This window comes from Diceros bicornis, chromosome 26 (genome assembly GCF_020826845.1).
Source record: "Diceros bicornis minor isolate mBicDic1 chromosome 26, mDicBic1.mat.cur, whole genome shotgun sequence".
NCBI classification, from domain to species: Eukaryota; Metazoa; Chordata; class Mammalia; order Perissodactyla; family Rhinocerotidae; genus Diceros; species Diceros bicornis.
Genome location: NC_080765.1, coordinates 32558770 through 32581935, shown reverse-complemented (window position 1 = coordinate 32581935; position 23166 = coordinate 32558770). Strand labels below are relative to the sequence as shown.

At 54.2% G+C, this 23166-nt stretch overlaps 1 protein-coding gene across 2 annotated transcripts; it reads right to left on the bottom strand.

The window, feature by feature from the left end:
• Window positions 1-2636: 2636 nt before the first annotated feature.
• GPRC5B (G protein-coupled receptor class C group 5 member B) lies at window positions 2637-22771 on the bottom strand. 2 transcript variants are annotated; one of them, XM_058569935.1, is made up of 4 exons: window positions 22678-22771; window positions 12381-13394; window positions 4239-4351; window positions 2637-2913 (listed from the first exon to the last, which is right to left on the bottom strand). In XM_058569935.1, the coding sequence occupies exons 2-4, from the start codon at window positions 13384-13386 to the stop codon at window positions 2869-2871; spliced, it is 1164 nt and encodes a 387-aa protein (XP_058425918.1). In that variant the 5' UTR covers window positions 13387-13394; window positions 22678-22771; the 3' UTR covers window positions 2637-2868. The 2 variants fall into 2 exon arrangements, with proteins under 2 accessions (XP_058425918.1, XP_058425917.1); XM_058569934.1 differs by lacking the exon at window positions 22678-22771 and adding an exon at window positions 21143-21559.
• Between the last annotated feature and the right edge of the window lie 395 nt (window positions 22772-23166).

The following is a 23166-nucleotide window of genomic DNA, read 5'->3' as shown; positions in this document are numbered from 1 at the left end:
ACCCCAAGTTTACACTGTTCAGGGGGCCCCGACGGATCTGTGCTAAACGCACGATCCCAGTTTTCAACAACTGAATCCGAAACCCTCGTGACACGAGGCACGTCCCGGTTTGTGAATTCTGCGAGCCGGGTCCCTCCCTCCCCTCTCCCCCCTCCCCCTCCAGTGGAGAAACCCGGGACAGAATGACCATTTTCTATTGAAAGGGGGACAAGAGTGGCTGTTATAGTCCCGAGGTGATTTTCATAGCGGACTCGGGACGATTTGTGCTTACAATCAGGTATTTTGACCCCAGGTGCTCTTCCAGATCATTCTCCCAACAGGTCTTGTTGACATAAACATATCTTAAACAGAGGTGCCATTTAATTTTGTATTTAAACTTGGCTCCGTGGTGGCAGCTGGCTGCCACAGTCTCTTGGCAAAGATGCCTCTCTGCACCCTTCAGGTGAATAGTTCTCTGCCCTCTCCCCTCACTCCCCACCTCTGTCCCCAGGGGGAGGGCATTCAGCCCACTCTTGACCTTAAAGCCAAAATAAAACAAAACCCAGAAGCGTGATAATGCTATCAGAGATTTAAAAAGAAAAGAAGTAAGAAAGGTCTTGTTAAGCGAGGTTTCCCATGGCTCAGAGCTGGATCCATCTTTATGGTGGTGGAACGTGACTTTCCCGTTGTAGCCATTTACGCCGTGCTCACTGCTCACCTTACTGGCTCGGACCACCGAGAACTTAGAGAGAAAACAAGCGTGTGAATTGCTCCCTTCTGCAACGGGGGCTCTTGCAGCCCGAGTCACGGATGGATCAGAGAGCTCCAAAGGACTGCAGAGAGCGGGGGTGAACAGCCATCTCCTGGCACAAGAACGTGTAACGCTGTCGTTTTTCACCGGACAGGACTGAGGTGTTCGGAGATTTCTGTATTTTCAGAATTCTGGGTCTGCATGCAACCGCTCCAGCCCCACCCCAGGTCCCGGCCCGCCCCCCTCCCCAATACTGCACGTTTTCAGTCCACCCCGTGACACTCCTGGCACAGAGGACTGGAACCCGACTCTCTAGAAGCAAGCACGTGCTCTGGGCAGGGGCGGGGCGGCTTCCCGAAGGTCAGGTGGGGGCGGCATTCTGGGCCATGCTGTCTCTTCCCCATGCGAGGTCACACAGGAAATGCGCTAGCCAGAAGGAGGAGGGCCACATTGGGATGGCCAGACTGGCCTTGTCGTGACCCCGATGCTCTGCAAGGGTGGGGCAGGGAGGGGTGGCGGGGTGAGGACGGGACACAGCAGAGACTAGGGCCTTGAGAAAAATCAGAAGGTTTATTAAAACATACTCAGCTCAGATATATTGGCTTATGAAGAGGTCAGTTCCCCCCCAACACTAACTTTTTTCATTTTCTTTAAAGGTTAAAGGCTTATGGGTTGTTTTATAGAAAAAAGCAATATAGTGATTAGAATATATGCAGAAGGACCCACACTCATTTATACATTCCATGCCGTCAGGTTCAAACTCTTTGCTTTGAATCATTGCTAGCGATTATGCTGGCCAAACAGTGCAGAGAAGATGGAGCTTTTAATGGCCAAGATGTTGGAAATGCCAAGTAACAAAGGGATGACTTGCTTAGGACAGATGGAACCATGACAAAACGATGGGCTTTGAAGAGAACCGTTTTCATGGAACTTTCGGAAAACCAAGACAAAAATGTGCCCACACCCTCTAAAAGCAGCAAGAAACCCTCAGGTGCTCCACCCCGCCCTGAAACTCTCACTGCATCTACGTAAGAGACCCAAGAACCCACTGCCTGCTGGGCATCAGGTGTCTGTCTCCATCCTGGGGGCAGCCCTGGGACACCCCACCAAGTGAACAATCTGCTGTGGCACCTGCCTTCCGGCCTGCCATCCCAGGGGGCTTTAAGCTGTTCGCCCCATTTGAGCTTTTGAAATGAACATGGAAATACAACTGGGAAAGGGCTTGGAGGAGCACTGGTCAGTGCGGGAAGAGGGAGAGGAGAGGGAGGACGGAGACTGCTGCCCAAGCCAGAACAGCGCTATGGCTCCACCAGGGAGGGAGGAGGGCTCGCTTTCCCACCAGAGACGCCAGAGCATTCTCAATGTGATGGTCACTTAACTCCCAGCTAGCCTTCTCTTCTTTGGCACATGGCAGGGTCCCTCCACCACTACTGGCTGTAAAGCTCGCCCCACGATTCACTTGGGCCTAGCCTTGGCATCACACCCACAACCCCCTTAACTGCTCCTGAACCCCCTGAAATGTGCAAACCAACAAGCATGATGGTCACTAAGTCCCCATTAGTCCTCCTCAAAGAAATGGTCACCTCCAAGAGGCCACCTGGGGTCCAGCACTTGCTGAAAGGGCAATAGTATGGGGACCTCCCTATCAACCAACACCAGCCTGGCCCACCAGCTGTGAATGTGGTTCTGTTCTACCCCCGGAGGATGAAACAGTCTTCCAGCCACATTTTCGAGTGAGCCTAATACTATTTGCAAATAGCTTTGCTTTAGTTTGCGGGGTTGAGGTTGGTTTGGTATTACGTGTGTGTGTGTGTGTGTGTGTGTGTGTGTGTGTGTGTGGTGTGTGTGTGTGCGTGTGTGTGGTGTGTGTGTGTGTGTGTGGTGTGTGTGTGTGTGTGGGGTGGGTGGGTGTGTGTGTGTGTGTGTGTGTGTGGCGGGGGAGGGGAGGGCAGTCGGTGTTAGCCTTTCGGTTCAGCAGTGTTCACATTTACAGGAAATCCCCTCGTCTAGGATTTCCAAATCTCCTGGCTGCAAGGCGGCCTTGTGCAGCTACTGTTACTGACTTCTCCCTCAAGAAAGACACAGCCAGGGAATAAAATCGGGAAGAGAGATTCTTACTCTCTGGAACTTAAAGTCTTTCACCAGAGGTGTCTTCCAGTGTAAGTTGGCGGAGCAGTTGGGATCTGGAAAAAGGATAACACACTAAGAACTCCGTGCTTTGCAAAGTCAACATCAGAAACCAGTTCGTTAACAACGTGCCCCAGATGAGTTACCTTGCCTTGTCCTAACAGGCTGAGTAATTCCCAAGAAAAGCAGCAGCTACTGTGTTACGCTGCTCCGTTCTTGGGAAGGCCATCTCCCTTGTTCTGTAACCATGCACCCTGAATGAACGTTTCCTTACCCGAAAACCCACTTCACTTTCTAAGTCCAGGGTGTTTTTAAGCGCACTGGCCTTGAAGGGACCAGGAGGGCTTAACAATGACTGAGGGGCCCGCTTTGTAACATATTTGTTATGGTTATGCTGGCAAGTCAGCCTTTTCTTGGCATCCCACAATAAAACAGCCCAATGGGTGGCAGGGGGTCTTTACAATGCAAATCTGTGAGTCTATTTATTTTTGAGCCCGATCCCAACCAGTGCAAACCAATGCCTCGCACACCATTCAAAAGGCTGGGAAAACCTAAATTCCCTCCAGAGAGCAAAGACCGTCACTGACTTACATTAAAAAAAAAACACAAAAAATAAAAAACCAACTCAGGTTGAGTTATGGAATTGGCACATGATATAAAGAATGGAAATCCAATTTACACGTGTAAACTGGCTCGTGCGCTGTTTCTGAAAGCATGTAGCTATGTCTGGAAATTAAATGCGGGAATGAGGGTGTGTCTTGGATTGCTGGAAAAACAAAATGATGTCATTCCACAGAGGCAAAGGGTAAAGGATGACAGTTCTGCTCAAGGTCTGTTTGGCATCAGATAGTAAACCTGTTTTTTTGTCCGAGGGAGAGAAATGAGAATCACTTTGATTTCTTAAGACATCTCTTAAGGAGTGGGGGTGGGGGGATGCGGTACCCAGCTGGGGGACAGAGAGGGTGGAACGGGGGCAAGGGGCTAAGCTAGGTTGGATGTCAGCACAATCTGCCAGGGCTTCATAATTCTGGGGGTTCCTAAGAGTCACCTCCAGGGAGAGGGAGGGGGCACCTTCTGTATAATGGAAGCCAGAGAATTCCTTAGGTACAAGAGCCCCAAGAAATGAGGACTCTTTCAGACAAATCTACAGATGGTTAACTACGTATAGGAGGATTTTCTGTGCGTGGAGAAGGGGGGCAGAGAGGGAAAGAAGAAAATGGAAGCACTGCATGCATTCTAGCTGCAAGGGGTGTCGACTTGAGCCGCGGTCTTTGCAGGCCCCGTAAGCAGCCTCCATAGAGCAGTGTGTCCCTGTTGAAGCTGCTCCCTAGTAGTGACCGCTCTGGGGCTTCCTGCCAAAACGTCACCTCTTGATACTTACAGTCCCGCCATTGAGCACAACGGCCATCTCAGTCGGCTGATACACGTTGCTTCTAAATGGAGCGCTGGGTCTGTTTCCCAAGCTGCCGTTGCGAAATCCTGCCGTGCGGAGAGCTGGGGAAGGAGGGAGAGGCAGCGCACCACCAAAAAAAAAAGACACAATTTTGTTTTCCTCCCCTGCATCAACATCATGCTCCAGGCACGCCCCCCCCAATCCTCCCCTTTGTCACAAGCCTGATTCCAAACAAAAGTCACAAAGGCGCTTTGTTCTCTGGCTCTCTTGGAGCCTGACCCATCTCCGTGGGTTGGGAAGTTTGTAGAATCCAGGGCGCAGGCTGCTCTGGCGGGGAGGGGACCCAGAGTTGAGCCTGCACCTGCCCCCCCCCAGCTCTGGGGGCCACGGGTGACAAGGAAACACCTCCGCATCCCTCAGAAGGTCTCCTCTGACAAAGACCTCCTCACCCAGAATGCCATTCATGTCCAGCTCAACATCACACTCCCAGCACTGTTCGCTGTTTCTGATACACGCAGAGGCGGACAGCCCTAAGAACCCAGACATCGAGTACACGACAGAGGTCGTCTTCACGGCAAAGTGAGAGGGAAGAGAACAGAGGGACTTCAACCCCTTGGTGGGGTTATTTCTAAACAGGAAAAAACAGAGATCTGAAGCAAAGATGCAAAGAACGTCAGCACTTTTTACCTCTGAAAGGTGGGCAAACGGTGTTTCTTACTGCTGTGTACTTTTAGAGAACTACATCGCCTTTTTTGTGAAGAAAAACCAAATTACACAAAAAGACATGGAGGAAACTTAAGTGCATATTATCTATATGCTAAGTGAAGAAGCCAGTCTGTAAGAGCTACAGGCTGTATGAATCCAACTACAATCTTCTGGAAAAGGCAAAACTAGAGAGACAGGAAAAAGATGAGTGGTTGCCAGGGGCTGGGAGGTGATGATGATTAGGGGCAGTTTTAGGGCAATGAAACTCTTCTGTACGACACTCTCATGGCGGATACATGACATGCATCCATCCAAACCCAGAGAATGTACAAACAAAGAGTGACCTCTAAAATGTAAATGATGGGGGCCGGCCCGGTGGCGCAAGCGGTTAAGTGCGCGTGCTCCGCTGCGGCAGCCCGGGGTTCGCAGGTTTGGATCCCGGGCGCGCACCGACGCACCACTTGTCAAGCCATGCTGTGGCGGCGTCCCATATAAAGTGGAGGAAGATGGGCATGGGTGTTAGCCCAGGGCCAGTCTTCCTCAGCAAAAAAAGAAAAAAAAGAGGAGGATTGGCAGATGTTAGCTCAGGGCTGATCTTCCTCACAAGAAAAAAAAAATGTAAATGATGGACTTCAGTTAGTAATCATGTATCAGTATTGATTCATCAACAAAAAAATGTAACACTAACACAAGCTGTGAATAGAAGCGGAAACCGGAGGAGGGGACATGTGGGAACTGCCTGTATCTCCTGCTCGATTTTTCTGTAAATCTAAAACTACTCTAAAAAACAGTCTATTAAAAAATAATAAAGTAGAAGCACTATGAAAAAAACCCAACAAAAACCAAAGTCCATCTCAATTATGAGATGGCATCTTCATTATCTTCCTTCTCACTGAAGGCACTAATCTTGCTTTGCTAAGAAAAGCCTCACTTAAAAGTCTTCCTTGAAAGGGAGTCATTTTTCTGGCTCAAAAGTAGCAAGCGAGTTTGGGATTTTTACCAATTACTCGGGGTAGGGACTAAAATCACCTCAGTAATATAGTTAACCTCCACAGAGTGCCAACCAGGAGCCAGGCACTGGGGAAAGTACTTTACATATATTAAGTCATTGACTTTTCACAGCATAATAGGTACTTTTATTATTCCACTTTACATAGGGCACAGAGAGATTAAGTGGCTTGCCCAAGGTCACACAGCCGGTAAGTGGCAGAACCAGCAGTTGAACCCAGGCAGAGAATCTGCGTTCTTAACCATCACACTACACTGGCTCCAGATGCTATGTTTGTAACCATCACACTTAGTTACTTAGAAGAATCTTGAATTTAAGTGACATTAGGGGCAGCTCAGCCCACACCTGATCAAAGAACCTGAGGCAGGGTAGGAAATCCATGTTCCAAGACATACTTATGAAGATCTCTTTTTTTTTGGTGAGTGAGATTGGCCCTGAGCTACCATCTGTGCCCATCTTCCTCTATTTTGTATGTGGGACACTGACACAGCATGGCTAGATGAGCGGTGTGTAGGTCTGTGCCTGGGATCTGAACCTGTGAACCCCCAGCTGCTGAAGCAGAGCACATGACGTGAAGTTAACCACTACACCACTGGGCTGGCCCCATGAAAACCTCTTTTGCTTTAGCGTCCCCTTCAAGCAGCTCGTTATGCACGTGTTGAGCAAGGAGATGCCTGTTTCGGGAAGCAGAGAAGAGGGAGCTGGGCAGCAGCACCGGGAGATGGAGGAGACAGTCCATGGAGGAGACTAGTCTCATTTCTCAGCGGACACCTGCTTGAAGAGAGCACAGCACAGCTTTCCTCATCACACAGAAACCTGGCCAGCTGTGGTGGGGGAATCTGGCTCCAGCATATTCTCCTCGAAGAAACAAAGGCTCGACTCTACAAGCCATCTGTGAAGTGCGCTGGCCCCAGCACTCCTCTCTGTAGTGGTTATTTGTGGTGGTCCTCTGGTAAACATCCCTCCCACAGTCTAGGCCTGAGTGTTGGCTACAACTGCCTTCTCCCCTGGCCTCCAGGTGGGCATGTGATTTAAGCTGGGCCAATCAGGGCGTCACATCTCCCCAGCCACACTGATTGGTTCAGGGAAGGACAATTGAGTCCAATCAGAGCTAACTCTGGGATTTTTGCTCAAGCATCCTGGGAAATGTTCCTCTTTTCTACTGGGACTCTGTGCAAGCTTAGAGCTGTGGGCTGCCACGATGCTAACAGAGCCAAGAGATGGAGAGAGACCAAATCTAGTCATCACCTGAGCCTCCTGGATCTAACTGTTCCTGAAGCCTGACCACAGTACATTATTTTTGTTGTTGTTTTGTTTTTTGTTTTTTTTTTGCTTAAGTCAATTCAAATCCGATTTTTTTATTACTTGCAACTTCAGGAATCCCAACTAACACCCCACTCTGACCTGGGCCAGCTCTGAAAGGCAAGCTGGGTTCACTCATACAGGGGTCCCCACAGGAATTGAAGTTCATAGGTTGAATGCCAGCCTTCTCCCGTCTAGAGTCTGCAAGTGAGGCGAGTTTGGCCCTGCCCCCACAGCTGACTCAAGGCCTTCCACTGGGAAGCTCAGAGTCAGAGTTTAAATAGCTCTTGGCCTTCAGGAGATCCGAGAGCCCAAATCCCCTAACAGAAGAAAGAACACTTGCCTTTACTGCTCCTTTGAAAGGTGAATATTTAATGCGCTTGTTAACGCTTTCCAAGATGTGATCTGAGGTGCTACATCCTTCAGTGTATTTTAATTTTTTATCACCTACCTCATGCCTTGTTGATACTTATTAATATGCACGAGGCTGATGAAGTTGTTTATATCTGCAGTCACATGCAGGGGAAGGAAACACGGGAGCGGAGGCTGTCGGGGCTTGGCTGAGCCAGAGGCCAGCCTGGGGAATGCCCTTCCCATCCCTTGAAGATGTCAGGGACGGGCTCTCAAGGGAAGAGAGCCCGAAAGGCTGGCTGGCTAAAACGCAAGAGAACCAGGGCCAACTGTAGCTCCTAGGCAAGGCCCCCATGGGGCCCAGTTCCCTAAAATACAAGCTGGCTGAGGCCAGCACCAAAGATGACAGCAGCTGTTCCCACCGTGGTGAGGGGGCGTGCCCGGCATTCCCCAGCCTGCAAAGCAAGGGTTTCTAGAACCAAGGCAGTCCTAGCCAGGACTCCAGTTTAGGCTACCGGAGCTTTCTGAGGGAACAGGCTTTGCCTGGGGCCCACCCTGCCTGGTCCCATGTGAATTCTGGTGACATACACTTGGGATGATGTAAAACAGGGCTATTAAAAAAAAAAGTCTGCTGGGGCCAGCCTGGGGGCATAGTGGTTAAGTTTGCACATGCTCCGCTTTGGCGGCCTGGTGTTAGTGGGTTTGGATCCTGGGCGTGGACCTACACACCGCTCATCAAGCCACACTGTGGTGGCGTCTCACATACAAAATAGGGGAAAATTGGCACAGGTGTTAGTTCAGGGTCAATCTTCCTCACACACACACACAACGTCTGCTAACATCCAAGGTTGGTGAAGAGGTGGGGAAATCAAGCTCTCATACAATTATGAGACAAATATATGGGGGGACAGTAAATTAGTCTGCCTTTCTGGGGGGGCATCTGGCAGTATATATCAAGATTTAAAGGTGCAGACTCTTTGATGCATGTCTAGGAAGTTTTTTTGCAAGGAGTTAACTGATCAAAGGCACAAAGATGCATGGGTAAGAATGTTCATTGCAGCATTACTTATATGGAAAGCCAGAAACAAGCAGAATAGCCACTAGCTGGAGATGGGAAAAAAAAATTAGGGTGCCCGATGGACAGCTGTGCATCGTGAAAAGCCACAGCTCTGCAGTCCCTGAGCTAGAGAGGCCCCCATCCATGATGTCATACAGATTTGAGCAAGCTCGCTGCAGAACGCCACTCAGACCACTGCTTTTCACTTGGTGACATCTTAAGAGTCATGTGGAGAGCTTAAAAAATACCTAAGCCTGGGGCCGGCCTGGTGGCGCAGTGGTTGAGTGCGCGCGCTCAGCTTTAGCAGCCCGGGGTTCACAGGTTCAGATCCTGGGCTTGGACCAAGGCACCACTTGTCAAGCCATGCTGTGGCGGTGTCCCATATAAAGTAGAGGAAGATGAGCACGGGTGTTAGCCCAGGGCCAATCTTCCTCACAAAAACAAAACAAAACAACAAAAAAAAAACCCTAAGCCCAACAGACTGACTCAGTCAGAATGAGGGGCAGGCACTGGTCATTTTTGTAAGCTGCCCGGTGATTCTAATGTGCAGTCAGGTTAAGAACTGCTCTATGAGATTGTCGTGTGTGTGTGTATGCGCGTACGTGCACACATGTGAGAGACAGTGAGGAAGGGAGACTGTGTGCTCATTGAAAGACATCTGGCAAGATGGGAGCAGTCAGCAGTAGTTGCTTTTGGGCAACGGGATTTTGAGCAATTTTTAGTATGTTTACTCGCTGAACCTTCTACATGATTGTTGTTGATCCTTTATCATCGGAAAGAAATAATAAAGCTAGTTTTGTTTTGGAAAAGAAAGGGGGGGACTGAAAGACAACTTACTTGGCTTTGGACTGTGTCAGAGTGTGCAAGAGATGGGCTGTGGGCGCCTCTGGGCCCCCATCCCCCCGGGCCAGCCTTGGTGCTGCCGGTACCCCCCTGGGGCCCAGATCCCTGAGCTGTCTGGATCTTACGTGGATGTGCAGTACTGGCTGCGTTTTCACAGGAAAGGAGGCACGGAATGCGCTTCAGGAAACCAAGTTCCCCCTCCCTGCTCTGTTGTGCACTTACAGTGTGAGCTCAAACGAGCGGCCTGACACCCCGGACTTCAGTGTCCTGCTCTGTAAAATGGACTGATAATCCCTGTGTTCTCAACGCAGAGCTGTCCTGCCACGTTGGTGAGATGAGGGACGCGAAAATGCTTTAAGAGGAGAAGAGTAACTCTGTGGCAGAGTGGTTGGGCGTGTGGGCTCTGGAGGCAGCCCGCCTGGGTTCAAACCCTGGCTCTGCCTCTTGGGCCAGTCGCCTAGCCTCCCTGTGCCTTAGTTTCCTGTCTGCAAGACAGACCTTGATGGGATACTGCAGGGATTAAATGAGATTAGCCACTAAAATGCTCAGAACAGTACCTGGTCCGTGACAAGTACCCGTAAAGGTTAGCCACCCTACCTCTGAAGACCCCAATACTTGGGTAGTTCAAGCATCTCCATTTCACTGCAAGGAAACTAGACTATCACGTTCAACAACACTGGTCCTCAACCTTCTGGGCTCACAGATGGCTCTGAGAACCTGAAAAAGCAATAGACCAATTCCCCAATGAAGGTATAAAAATTTACAGCATTTCAGGAGTTCTCGCTACCTTTGAGGTCCAGGGGAGTCTATGGGTCTCAGATAAAGAGGCTCCTGTTCCAGGAGGAGCCGGGGAACAGGAGGCTCCACCAGGACCCTGGCCTCTGCTCATCACACCCCCTGGAGGGCCCTCTGGGCTCCCAGTGGTGGTTCCCAGCCTGAGCCCATCTTCTCCTGGCAACTGGGGAGTCAGCCCCACCCGAGCAGATGCTCATCCCTGCCAAACCTCTCGACAAACACGGCTTCCTGGCCTGGGGCTTTCCAGTAAGAAGGATGTAGCTCTGATAAACGCCACGCCAGGCCTGCTGACTCTATCCACAGGCAGGGCCACTGCTGTTCCCTCCTGTGGGTCTGGCCAGGAGCTGGGGTGCTAGGAAGCTGGGCACATCAGGTGGGGAGAGGACAGCGGGGGGCTGTGGAGGATCTGATGGCTGAGTGTGCTTCCCTGGCCTGCAGGGAACAGGCAGGCTACGCTCTGGGCCTCGGGACTCAACCCAACAAGGTTGACTTTGCGGTACGACCAGCCAGTGAGCAGTGCCCAGGCGCCGGGGGGGTGGGGGTCACTGCAAAGGGGACCATGACCGCCTGGAATGGGCCACCTCCTAGCTGTGCGTCCTTTTAGAGGCTCCATTTATTCATCTATAAGATGGGGTAATAACAGGACCCATCTCATTGTGTGGAGTGGAGAACTACTGAGATAATGTGGGTTAAGGACTCAGAAGAGTGCCTGGCACACAGCGCTCAATAAATGGTGACTATATGGGTAATGATCACCGCTGCTGCTACTGATTGTTGTTATTAGTATTATCGTAGCCCCTGATAAATCTTCAGGTAACTGAGAAAACGCAATTTTATTTAGTCTCAAGTGCTGGGCACCTGGCTGACTCACTTTAAGTACTGATGCTAAGAGATACTTCTCGAGCATCTGTAGCAGGGGATCCCAGGCCGCATTCTCTGGGCTCACCTCTGAATCCTGCCGCAGAGGTGGCACAGGCCTGGGCACCCGGAAAACCTCCACCTCAAGCGCCCACCAGGTCTCTGCTTTTCTGCCTCGGAAGCCAACGGAGTGCGTTCGGCCCATTTTCCAGACTAACGGGGGATGTTCATGACAGAGGGAGACAGGAGCGGGTGCACAGATGCTGCAGCATCCTGTCCCTCGAGGGTCAATTCTGAGGCGCGTTCTACACGTGTCCTTGGCAGGACGGAGCCCCAGCCGCCCGCGGCGGTACCCAGCCCATCGACGCTCCTGTTTTGGCCTCTGTCTGCCTTCCGCCCTCGTTCTCCCTGCCCGCTCCCTTGCAGGGACCACTCTGCACCCAGGTCTCAGGCTCTGCTTTCAGGGGACCCAACCAAGACGCCCACCCAACATGCCGGGGCCCAGGGTAGCCCTCTGGATGGTACTTCTCACAACCGCTCTACGGGCTACGTTCTCTCATTATTTCTATTTTACAGACGAGAAAAACTGAGGCACAGAGAGGTTAAGTAATTTGCTCAAAGCCACACATGTAGAAGTAGCAGAGACAGGATTTGAACCCAGATGCGTGACTCCAGGGCCCAAATTCATACACTTCTGGTGACAGATGTAAGGAGGGGACATGAGCAGTGCGCTTCACCACCCCCTGCATCCATCTAGCACCCACGTGCAAACTCAAACACTTCCAGGGAGCCAGGGAATTCATGTGAATATGTTAGAGTGGCAGAGTCAGGGAACAATAGGGAGTGGTGGGGAGTGTGGTAAAGAGAATGGATCCCCCCTCCCATCTAAAGGGGCAGCCAAAACTTGGTGAGGGGTTCCTGCCTTCCCACCAGCACCAGACAGTTGCTGCCAGGTGGGAATGGCAGCCCAGCATTGCCAGATCCGACTTTTCAAAAGAAGCCAGAAACATGGCTTTTTATATTAAATTAGTCGGCAATTGATAGGAAAAACTGCTAAATACAAGCCTATCTCTGAGCCAGTTTCAGCACAGAGGTCAGCATCTGTGGGCTCTGATCTGCCAGGACTGCCCCAGGGACCCCCCTTCCCCCAGAGAGCAAGAAGAGAGTCCTTTTGGGACCAATGGCCCCAGCGGGGTGGCGACCCCTTTACCTGCGTTGTGCTCATCCATCGAGAAGGCCTTATTCTCCATGTAGGTGCGCGGCAGCTGCACGTCCTCCTCGAAGGCCGTCTCCCGCATCCTGGGCTGCGACGTGTCGAAGTAGTTGGGCGTGTTCTCCTGCGGGGTAGGCAGGATGGCGCAGTGGATCTCGGGGATGGCGTGGAAGATGACGAAGACCCAGCCGCTGGCCACCAGCGTGATGGCCAGGGTGGGGTCGCCCCAGGCATCCCCCTGCCGCAGCTCGGCATTGCCGAAGAGGTACATGGTCATCCAGGCCACCCAGATGAGCACGGAGAGGAAGGCAGTGACCAGGATGCACACCCCGTTCTGCTTCCACTTCTTGAACTTGCCGCACAGCGTGAAGAGGGCCAGCCCCAGGGTGGCCACAAGCAGTACCATGTCGTAGGTGAGGGCCATCACGAAGTCCATGGGCTCGTAGGCGCAGGCCGGCTTCTCGTCGCGCAGCACGGTGAGCACCAGCCACTCGATGGCAATGATGACCTGCACCAGCATCAAGCACAGCGCCACGCCCACCAGCTGCCAGCCCGACGGGCTCTTGCCGTGGCGCACCAGCCTCCGCACGCGCCATGCCTGGCTCAGCAGGCAGGAGAAGCAGAGCGCGAAGAGGACGCCCCACAGGAACCGGCGCACGGAGCAGATAGTCTCATCCTCCCGGATGATGAAGGCGAACGTCAGTCCGAAGAGGCCCAGGGTCCCCAGGAGGAAGAGGAAGTGGAGGCCCACGGGGTCCTTCTTCTCCTTGTCCTTGATGAACGGCAGCCGCACCAGCAGGATGAGCATCAGGAGCAGCGTGATCAAGGCACCCGCCCCGGCCACTGCCTCCACCACGATGCCCCAGATGGTGTCCAGGTCGCACAGGGACACGTACTGAGGGAGGAGGTCCAACCCGCAGCCCCGGGACGTGCTGGCGTTCTCAGAGGCCCCGGAGGCAATCACGAAGAGCAGGAGGAAGGCGACCACCTCGTGGGCTCTCATGTTTCTCTCTGACACCACCAATGTTCCAGAAAAGTTGGGGACAGGGGAGAAAAAAATCAATTCATTGTAAAACTCCCACTCTCCTGAATTCTTTAAGAAGACCTACTTCATTTCTAACCTGCTAGCCCACATGGCATCTTTGGACAGTTCAGGAAAAGGCACCCCATTCTCCAGGCAGCACAGCCCCTCACTGGGGGTATTCCAGCTCACATCTGCACCCTTGGCCTGGCCCCGTGAACAACCATGAATCATCAGCGCTATTGGCTGGAGAACAGAGTGGGGGGAGACACTCTCTCTGTATACTCTTTTGTGTTCTTTGAATTTTATATTCTGTGCCATGTCTGACCTTTTCAAAATAAGAGAATAAAATGAAACTTTAAAGAGACAGCCACGGGCCAAGCACTGTGCCGAGAGAATGGCACGGATCGCCCCTTTTCAGTCTCTCAATGGTAACAGCTAACAGTTCCCAATGACTCACTCTAGGCCAGGCACTCGACACATCCTGTCCTCACACTGGTGACAAAACAGGGTCTCCAGGAGCTTAGGATACTTGCCCAAGGTCACACCACCCAGCTTCTAGAAGCATCCCCTCGTGTCAAATGTAGTAAATCCAAAATAATCGGTCTTCCTGGGTGCCACCCCTTCCCTCTCCCCTCACTCATCCCACCCTCCTCCTCCAAAGATCTCCCCAGAATCCATCCTCTCGCTCCACGCCAGTCCACCTCCCCCGGCGGTGCCTGCAGGATTCTCCTCGGCATGCTCTCCGGCCCCCATGCATGCTGGACTCCACGTGGCAGCCACGGGGATGGGCTTACCCAGGTCTCCTCTTGCCCCTGCCCCAGCTCCCTCTGCGTAAACACCGCCCCCCCCCAACCCCTTTCACGGAAAACTGCTCCTCCCCTTCATGGTCTCAGCTTTAATGTCATCCACTCAGACCCTGGCTGACGTCACACCCCCGTTCCTCTCCACCGGAGCCTCTTGTCTATTTCTTCCTTAGCTCTAATCGTATCTGTCATTTTTTCTGCCTGTTGACTTTGTTTCTCCCATCCCTTCCGCCTCTCTTCCCTTCCTGTCCTTCTCCAGCAGCTGCAGGAGGACAGGACACTGTCTCTCTTGTTCATCAGCATGACCAGGGATTCTCAATCTTGGAATTGTTGACATTGGGGGCCTGGTCATTCTTTGTGGTGGGGGTTGTCCTGTGCATTGCAGGAGGTTTTGGAGCATCCCTGGCCTCGACCCACCAGATGCCCGAAGCACACCCCCTCCCCCAATTGTGACAACCCAAAAGATCCTTAGACACTGACAAATGTCCCCTGGGGGGCAAAATCCCCAGTACACTCAAGCTCTGGCACACAGCGCTGGCACAAAGCAGATGCATAGCAAACACCGACTGAACGAGAGCTTCATTCACCAGGACTCTTTCCTCTACCCCACCGCCTCCAGCTCCTGGCTTTTAAAGGCAGCCTGGGCTTCAGAAAGCCACGGTCTGCACAGCTCAGCTCTGATGCCCGTTTCCAGGCATCTGAAGCCAGACTCACTGCCTTAGCTCCACCCACACGTGGGGCTGTCACCAGCCACCTCCCGGCAGCTCCTGCCCGTCCCTGGGGCTTCCTTAAGTAAATGCGGTATCGACCACCTCTCTCTCTTTTCCTTTATGGGATCCTGTGAGCAGCTCCGATCCTGCCTTGGCCGTGAGGCCATCAACTGGGATGAATTATTGATGCTGCCAAACGAGAAGGAGCCTGGTGCTACAGGGACCGTCTCCTTTTCCTATAGATGAGAGAAGGCAGGCTCGGGTCGGAAGGCGTTCTGGTGAGAGACGCTTCTTAAACAAGCATCCCAGCATCCCACTCGGGCAAATTAGGGTTGAGGATGCCCCTAGACAATGGCAATCCTGCCCACGGTCCAGCCACCATTCGTGGCCCTGCCAGGTCACTCACTGGAGTGCCACCTCAGCTATTTATGCCTCGTCTACACACCACCGGCACAGTTATTTACTTAACTGACTCACTGAGTCCTTGAAATTGACTTGAGTTCAAAGAAAACGCAACACATTGAAATACTTATCTCCTGAAATTTTAAAATGCTTGTTGATGTAACTCATGTTGTCTACCCACTGGCATATCCCAACGTACCACCCTTTGGAAAAATACTGTCCTCTCCAGAGCTGCTTATCGTAAGGTCCTGGAAGCACACTGGGAATGACAGTTTGAGAAGCGGGTATGTCAGAACAAAATGCCATCTGCCCCGACACCGTGGAGGGGCCTCCAGTGGGCTTCCCTCAGATTTCTCATCAGTGGCAAAGGGGACTAAGAGACTTCTCAGCAAGTGACAACAGGACACACCCCACGCAGCCTCTCTAGGTCACCCCTCAGCCAAGTTCACCCCCTGGGGGGCTGGGAGGATGATGGGTAGGAATGTGCTTCTGGAGTCTTGACCACCAACCCTCTCCCCAACTCTCCCCAAGACCCTCTACGCCAGTGGTTCTCAACCAGGGGCGACTTTGACCCCAGGGGACATTTGGCCACACCTAGGGGCATCTTTGGTCGTCGCAACTGGAGAGGGGGGTGCAATGGGCATCTAGTGGGGAGAGGCCAGGGATGCTGCTAAGCATCCTACAGTGCACAGGACGGCCCTCCCACAACAAAGAATTATCCGGCCCCGACGTGAACAGCGCTGAGGTTGAGCGAGCCTGGCTTGCACACGTGAGGACACAGTGGATGGAAGAGGCCAGGTCACCAGCCAGGCCTTCCGCCTCGGGCCTGCACTCCCGGCCCTTCCTTGCAAGAACCTGGCCTTCTCCCGCGGCCTCCGCTCACTCTCTTGGGGGGATCGCCTCTCTCCAGGCCTGGCTGCAAACCGGGACTTGGTTTCCCCCGCTCCTCCCGCTCCCTGAGCGGCCTTCCAGCCCCAACATGAAACCAGCGGGGACGAGGGGAACACCAAGATGGCGACCACGCTCCTGAAATTGCGCGGCGTCCTTCCCGCGGTGTCAGGTCGCTAGTTCCCACGCCCTGCTGACACGGGAAATGCATACGCTCCTGCTTTCTGCTTTCATTCCTGAGGCTGGAACCCTCCTTCCAGGACAGCTGTTGTTTTTGTCGCCCAGAGTCCGTTTCCCTTGCTTCTGACAAGAGCTCCTGATTCCCCTTGGGGCAGCCACCTCAGGCCCAGCACTGAGCATGCGCACCTGACCCAGGCCTGGCCAATCAGAGCATTTATCCCGCCCTCTGGCCACACTGATTGGCTCGTGGACAGGCATATGGCTCTGACCAGACCCATGATAATGAGCTGTAGGATATTTGCTAGAATTAACTGGAAAGAGGTCTTCTCTTTCTTTTGGGGTCGATAAGCTAAAAGAATATAGGCCTGGCGCCGGAGAGGACATATTTACCATCACAGGGAGAGCACCTGTCCCGGAGTAAAGCTGACCCAGAGGAAAGGGCCCAGTGACAGAACAGAGTCCTAATACATTGAACGGCTGGGTTCAGCTATGCCTGAAGCCAGTGCCCTGGTCTTTGCAGCTCGGGCAGCCAATTAACTTCCGTGTTTTGGATTAAGCCGGTTTGAGCTGGCTTTGTGTTGCCTGCGAACAAAGAAGCTCCATTATTCCTCCTACATCAGGTGGTCCCCTTCTTCCAGAAAGTCCTCCCTACCCAACATCTAGGCAGCCAGGGGCTTTAGTAGGGTCCAATTGTCTCCAGTAGGTCATTATCATCGCTAAGGATGCCCATGAGGTGACAGCCACTGTTCCATAGAACAACGTCCAGGACGACATCAAGGAGGGCTACACAGGGCCTCACAGAACGAAGCCTAGTCCAGCGCACCTAGGATTTCTGGGGGAGTCAGAGTTGCCCCGCAGAGTTTTCTATCACTGCCACAGCAACAACGACAATAACTGTTAGCTCTTACAGTGCTTCCTAGGCGCCAGGCCCTCTTCCGTGCGCTCCACGTACATTAACACCTTATAATCTGCACAGCGACACTATGAGGCAAGCACTGTTACTGTCTCCATTTTACAGGAAATGAAACAGGGAGGTCCGCGGGCTCGTCCAAGGTCACACAGCTAGAAGCTGTGGAGCCAGGAAGCCAACAATTGTACTATTGTTACTGGGCTCTTACTACAGAGCAGGGCTCTCAAAACGTCACCCAGCGAGCCCTCGGCTGGCCAGTCTCTCTACATTAGGCTCTCCTGCCCCATTATGCTCTGTGCCAGCACTTTAGATCTTTGTCTTTGCGGCATGTGCCACAATTTTCAAATATTTTATTTTATTATTCTTTTGGTCTGTTCCCCGCCTCTCCCAACACCCAGGCCCTGTCTGTCTTGTTCTGCACCAATTCCCCAGTGCTGGGCACGTGGGCAAAGCCCATAACCCAGTTGCTGAATGAATGAATTGATAAATGTGCTCTCTAACCCTCACGTCACCTTAGCAGGGCTGATGTTCTCATTGCCTCTTAAAGAGGAAGAAACTGAGGGCCTGAGAAGTTTAAGTCAAAGTTTGATCCTCGAACTGGCAACAGCAGCAGCAACGCCCAGGAGCTTGTTAGAAATGCAGAGTCCATTTGAGGGGTCCCAGGGCAGACCACCCCCAAAGGCATCTCCCCTTCACTCCCCCTCGGGGACCTCTTAGCTTGGTGTGTGACGGGGGAGGCTGGAAACCAGTGGTGGACAAACCCCTGGGTGAGCCCCCCTTCCCGCCCCATCTCCATGGCCACTGCCCCTGTGTTTCAACAAGCCCCAGGTGTGCTCAGAAGCTTGGGCACCCGGGGTTTTGAGAAGCATGGACTATGCAGCAGGGGAGCCAGGACCCACGGCCCCCCCCCCGACCTTCTGCCTCCCCACCCCTGCCAGGGACACAACAGGTGGCGCCCACCGTCAGGTAAGCCCCGTCCTGCTGATGAGCCACCTGGGGCCTCCACCCTCGAGAGCTGAGCAGCTCTCCAGGACCCGATGAGGTTTCGAGCCAGCCTCCAGGCCAGGCTGACTGGGACGGGATGAATATGTGGCAAGAAACCCGTGGGAGGGGGTGTGCGGCTCCTCCAAAGGAGGAATGAATAAATGGGAACGAATGTGCAAGACTCGGCTCACATACTAATTACCTTTGCTGCCAGCCAGGCCCCCAGAAATGTGAGTCATTCACATGCTCTTAAATACAGTGCATCTCACACACACGCACACACACCCTCTCTCCCCCCGAGGAGGGGACAGAAGCCACCAGCAGGTGATGGAGCAGCGTGCTCATCTCTCCATCTCTCGGCGAGCCGGGGCCTGCAGAGGCTGGAAGGAATGCAGGCCGGATTCCTCGTGTGGGGACAGCCGGCCTGCCCGAAAGCCACACACACGCAGGCTGGCGCTCCCAGCCCCGCTGCTCCCCAGGCCGTGTGAACTTCAGAGTGAGACCCTCGGGCTTCAGTCCTGCCCCTGCCACTTGCTAGCACCCTGTGACCCCGGGCGGCTGACTTAACCTTTCTGGCCTCAGTTTCCTCTTCTGCAAAATGGGAGTGATAACAGTATGCATCACGTGGGCTTGTTGTGTGGCCAAAAATAATTAGTACTTAAGTTTTAGGACAGTAGTTAACGTGGGGTAGGCAATTATATGAAGTGTCTGTTAAATAGAAAAGAAAGGTTGGCAAATGCTCCCTCATCTGAGGTTATGAACTTTTCTGACTGTGCTTTTCCAGGAGGGGCAGTGGCCATGGAGGTGGGGCGGGAAGGGGGGCTCACCCAGGGGTTTGTCCACCACTGGTTTCCAGCCTCCCCCGTCACATACCAAGCAAAGAGGTCCCCGAGGGGGAGTGAAGGGGAGATGCCTTTGGGGGTGGTCTGTCCTGGGACCCCTCAAACTTTCCAGATCCCCACAGCAGGAGCTCTAAGTGGGAGCCTCGCTGGAAAGGTGGCCTTCCAGAGGGGCCCTGGGGCCAGAGGACCCCAAGCCAGCCTCGCATCCTGAAACCAGTGTCTCTGTCGAGGAGTCAGAGCCAGGCCACCCAGAAGCATCCCCACCTTCCGGCCCACCTATAGGAAAGGAGATACAAGACGTACAACCACACTGGAACTCGGCTGCTACTGGTAGGGTTCCAAGGAGGCCACCCATCCCCCTCCCAGTGCCCAGCAGGTCACAGGTATCTTAAACCCACCTTCTCTAAAGATGGGGGAAGTGCAGGAGCATGGAAAGGACGAAAAACAAACAAGTGGGGAGGGGGTTTTCCTAGTCCTGGGCATGTTTAACAGTTCAGTACCCGATGAATACCTGGCACAGAACTTACTCCCATCAGTCTCCTCGAGAGTGGAAGACCTCAGTGGGAGGGAAGCCAGCCAGAACTATGTGATAGTGCGCATGACGTAACCTCTCTGACCCTCAGTCTCTTCGTCTATAAAATGAAGATAATGAATGATAGTGCCGCCTTCACAAGGCTGGTGTGAAAAGTACTCAGCACAGTGCCTGGCACACAGGGAACATGGGGTCCCTGCTTACCAAAAAGACAATCCTGATTCCCACTGTCCTGTTGGGAAAATGAAGGTAGAGAGGTGAGGCAACTTGGCCCAAGGCTCACTGGGATTTACAGGCCAAGCTGGGACTAGAACCCATTTCTCCCAACTCCTGACGCCAAGGCCTCTCCATTGCATCGAGTTTGACCCCCCCACCCCATATCTGGCCGAGGGCCAGGATGAGGCCTGAGTGGGTCTCCCCACACACTCCAGCGTTACACTCTGTCCCGGCCCTGCAGTTACAGCCACTGGTGCATTTCCTGCTCCAGTGGGATTAAACTGTTACAAGGTTTCCTGACATTAAACTCTTTCCCAGATAGACACTCTCACCCTCTGGTATCTTTTCCAAGTTACACTGTCTCATAACCTTCATTTCCCAATGCTGCCCAGACCACCAGCCTATCTGGGGGCCCTTGCATGAATACCCCTCATAGGTTAGTAAACAAGGTTGCCAGAACACAGGCTCCGTGAGCTATGAATATGCAAAGCAGCTCCAATCCTGTAAATAAAAGCAATCATTTAAATGCAAATTGCATCCTTGGCTGCCCGTTCCAGGGTGGATGGTGCCTCTTGGGCTGTAATTCTGAGAAGAAAATGTGACTAAGTCGGAACCCCCAGGACGCTCTGCGTGGAAGGGCTTGTGGGGCTGTGGGTGGGGGCTGCTTGTGGTGGACTAGAACTGCCGAAAAGCAGGGAGTGCATTTAAAAACCAGAGCCACCCCTGGAGTGGGCCCACCAGGCTGGCCAGGCTCAAAGCCATCCCCGAAGCTGGACGGAGCCCCTCGGAGGCTCCCGGTGCCTCGCCACGCCCCGAGGCAGAATGAAAGGGGAGCTGCTCTCCGTCTCCTTGTGGAGGTCAGAGGAGCTTTTAAAAATCAGATCCCGTGGCTTCCCGCTCAAGACTCTCCAAGGGTTCACTGGGCCAAGGAGAATAAAACCTAAACTCCTTTCTGTGGCCCAAATGATCGCCATCTGGCTGGTCCCTGCCACCCCCCCCCCATCTGCCTACAGTTCCAGCCACAAAGGCCTTTGTTCAGTTCCTCTCAGCTCATTCCCACCTCCAAACCTTTGCACTCGCCATGCCCTCTGCCTGGCTCAGCTCCTCCCCAAGATCTCCCAGTGGCGGGACCCCCATCTTGCCAGGCTCTACTCCAGCCTCACTCCCTAGAACAATCTTCCCTATGTACACATCACTGTCACTCTTTACACCACCCTGTTCCATCTTCCTGGCTGCCCTTATTCCAATCTGAAGTTCTATCTACTTACCATTTATTTCCTTCCTTAGTGTCTGTTTGCCCACCTCCCAGTGCCCTGAGAGCAGGGGCTTGTCCATTTTTCACACCGCAGTGCCCCAGCCCCAGTTCTGTAGCTGGCACATTTACTGCAGTCACAAATTAAGCAATAAAGATTTTGAGCTGCTTTTTCTAACAGACCGCTTGTCTTGCTGCCTGTGTCCCAAATGGCGACTCCCTCCCAACTCAGCCGACCCCTTTTCAGACGGAGCGCAGGGGCCAAAGAGGAAACCGTTCACTCCAGTCTCGACACAAAACTGGCCTGGCGGAGGCTCCCAACCCGCAGAGCCGATTTGCATTCTATTTACATGCCATTTGCATGCAGCTTAACTCCAAGTCTGAATCCTCCGAGAAAGTCCCCATCCCACCCGGGAAACTTCTGCATCAAGGTTCCTTGGCAGAAGTTCAGAGCTTTTGTGTCAAGTCCCTCCCCCACTTCTCTTGTCTTTGCAAGGACCCCCCGTTCCTCCAGGGCTCTGCTCAGGTGCCCCCCGTCCTGGCGCAGTGGGGCAGCCAATGTGGCGCGTGGGCCGGGGCCCCAGACGGGGACGCCGCTGCCCGCCACACTCCAGGGGCCTTTGTCTGCGCTCCAAGGAGCCGCCCCCTTAGCGAAGGGGGGATAAGTGTGTGTGGGTGTGTGTGTGTGTGGGGGTTGACTAGGCCTGGGTGTGACAGAGCAAGGGCCGGGGAAGGAACCCGCGAGCTGCGCTGTGGCTGTCCTCTTGGCAAGGTCGGTGTCCTCCTCCCCGGCTGGTTAACCAGCTCCCCCGGGGCCACGGCGGGTGCGGGGGTAGGGATCCCGGGATGTGTGGGGCGGGGAGCCGCTGTCGCCCAAGGACAGAGAACGCACCCCAGGGCTAGTCCTCAGCCCAGCCAGGTCGGAACGGAAACGCCAGCCCCCCGCCATTGTATGCAGCCGCCCCTCATTTGTCGCCCAGCCCCAGGTCTCAGCTCTGCCTCCTTGGAGTCGCCCGCAGTGTCCCCCTCTGTCCCGCGGTGCGCAGCCACGACTGGCTGCGAGCTGGGCCCCCGGCCCCTGCGACAGGTGCGGCAGTTCACCCCCAAAGCCCGAGCCTTGTGCCCCCGGCTCCCTCGGCCCCCGCGGGCTTGCCGCGCGGCCCCCAAGTCTGCCCGCGGCTCCCGCACCAAGATGAGTCCCCCGGGCACGGCTGGACTCCCCTGCACGACTCCCAGCTGCCCTGTACCTGTGATCTCCCCCAGACCCTCCTCAGAACTTGGATCTCCACCTGGTCCGGGTACACAGACCCCACCCCCCACCCCATTAAAGGTCTCCAGCCTTTTCCTGCCCCCGCCCCGCCCTCTACGGCTCCTCTCCCGCCGCACTGTGGTCCCCCCTCCCGGATCCCCCATCTCCCCCAGCTGAGTAACCCTTTGGGGGGCTTAGAAAAGCACAAGAAGTAGACCCCCCAATCCTCCCAAGTCTGCGGCGGGAAAAGTTTCCGGGGTCCCCGCAGGGCCCTCCACCCCATCCGCACGGCTCGCACTCACCGACCCCCGCGGCCCCGCAGCGCCGACGCTCCCGCTGGCCCTCGGCCCGAGTCACATCTCTGCAGCGCGGCCGCGGCCCCCGCCCCGCGCGCGCCCGCCCGCCGGTCCGGCCTCACTGCATCGCCCTCGCGAGCCGCTGCCGCGCGAGGCGCCCCCTGGCCGGGTCCCCGCAGCTGCAGCCGCCTCGGCCCCGCCCCCGGCGCCTCCGGCCCCGCCCCCGGCCCCCGCCTGAAGACTGCTCAGCGTCCAACCAGGCGCGAACAGCGCGCACGCCCCGCGCTTGCTCCTAGCTTCTTGCCTGGAGGGCTGAGACGACCCCCTCCAGGGTCCCAAATTCGGGGACACTGCCCCCACATCCACAGTGCTCCCATAAGCAGTCCGGACGCGCCGGCCACATCCCCAGGTGGATCCATTTGCAGGATCGCGCGCACAGAGGGATGCTCCCTGGAGTGCCCTAGCGCAGGGCCTTTCCCGCCCCCGGGACACTCT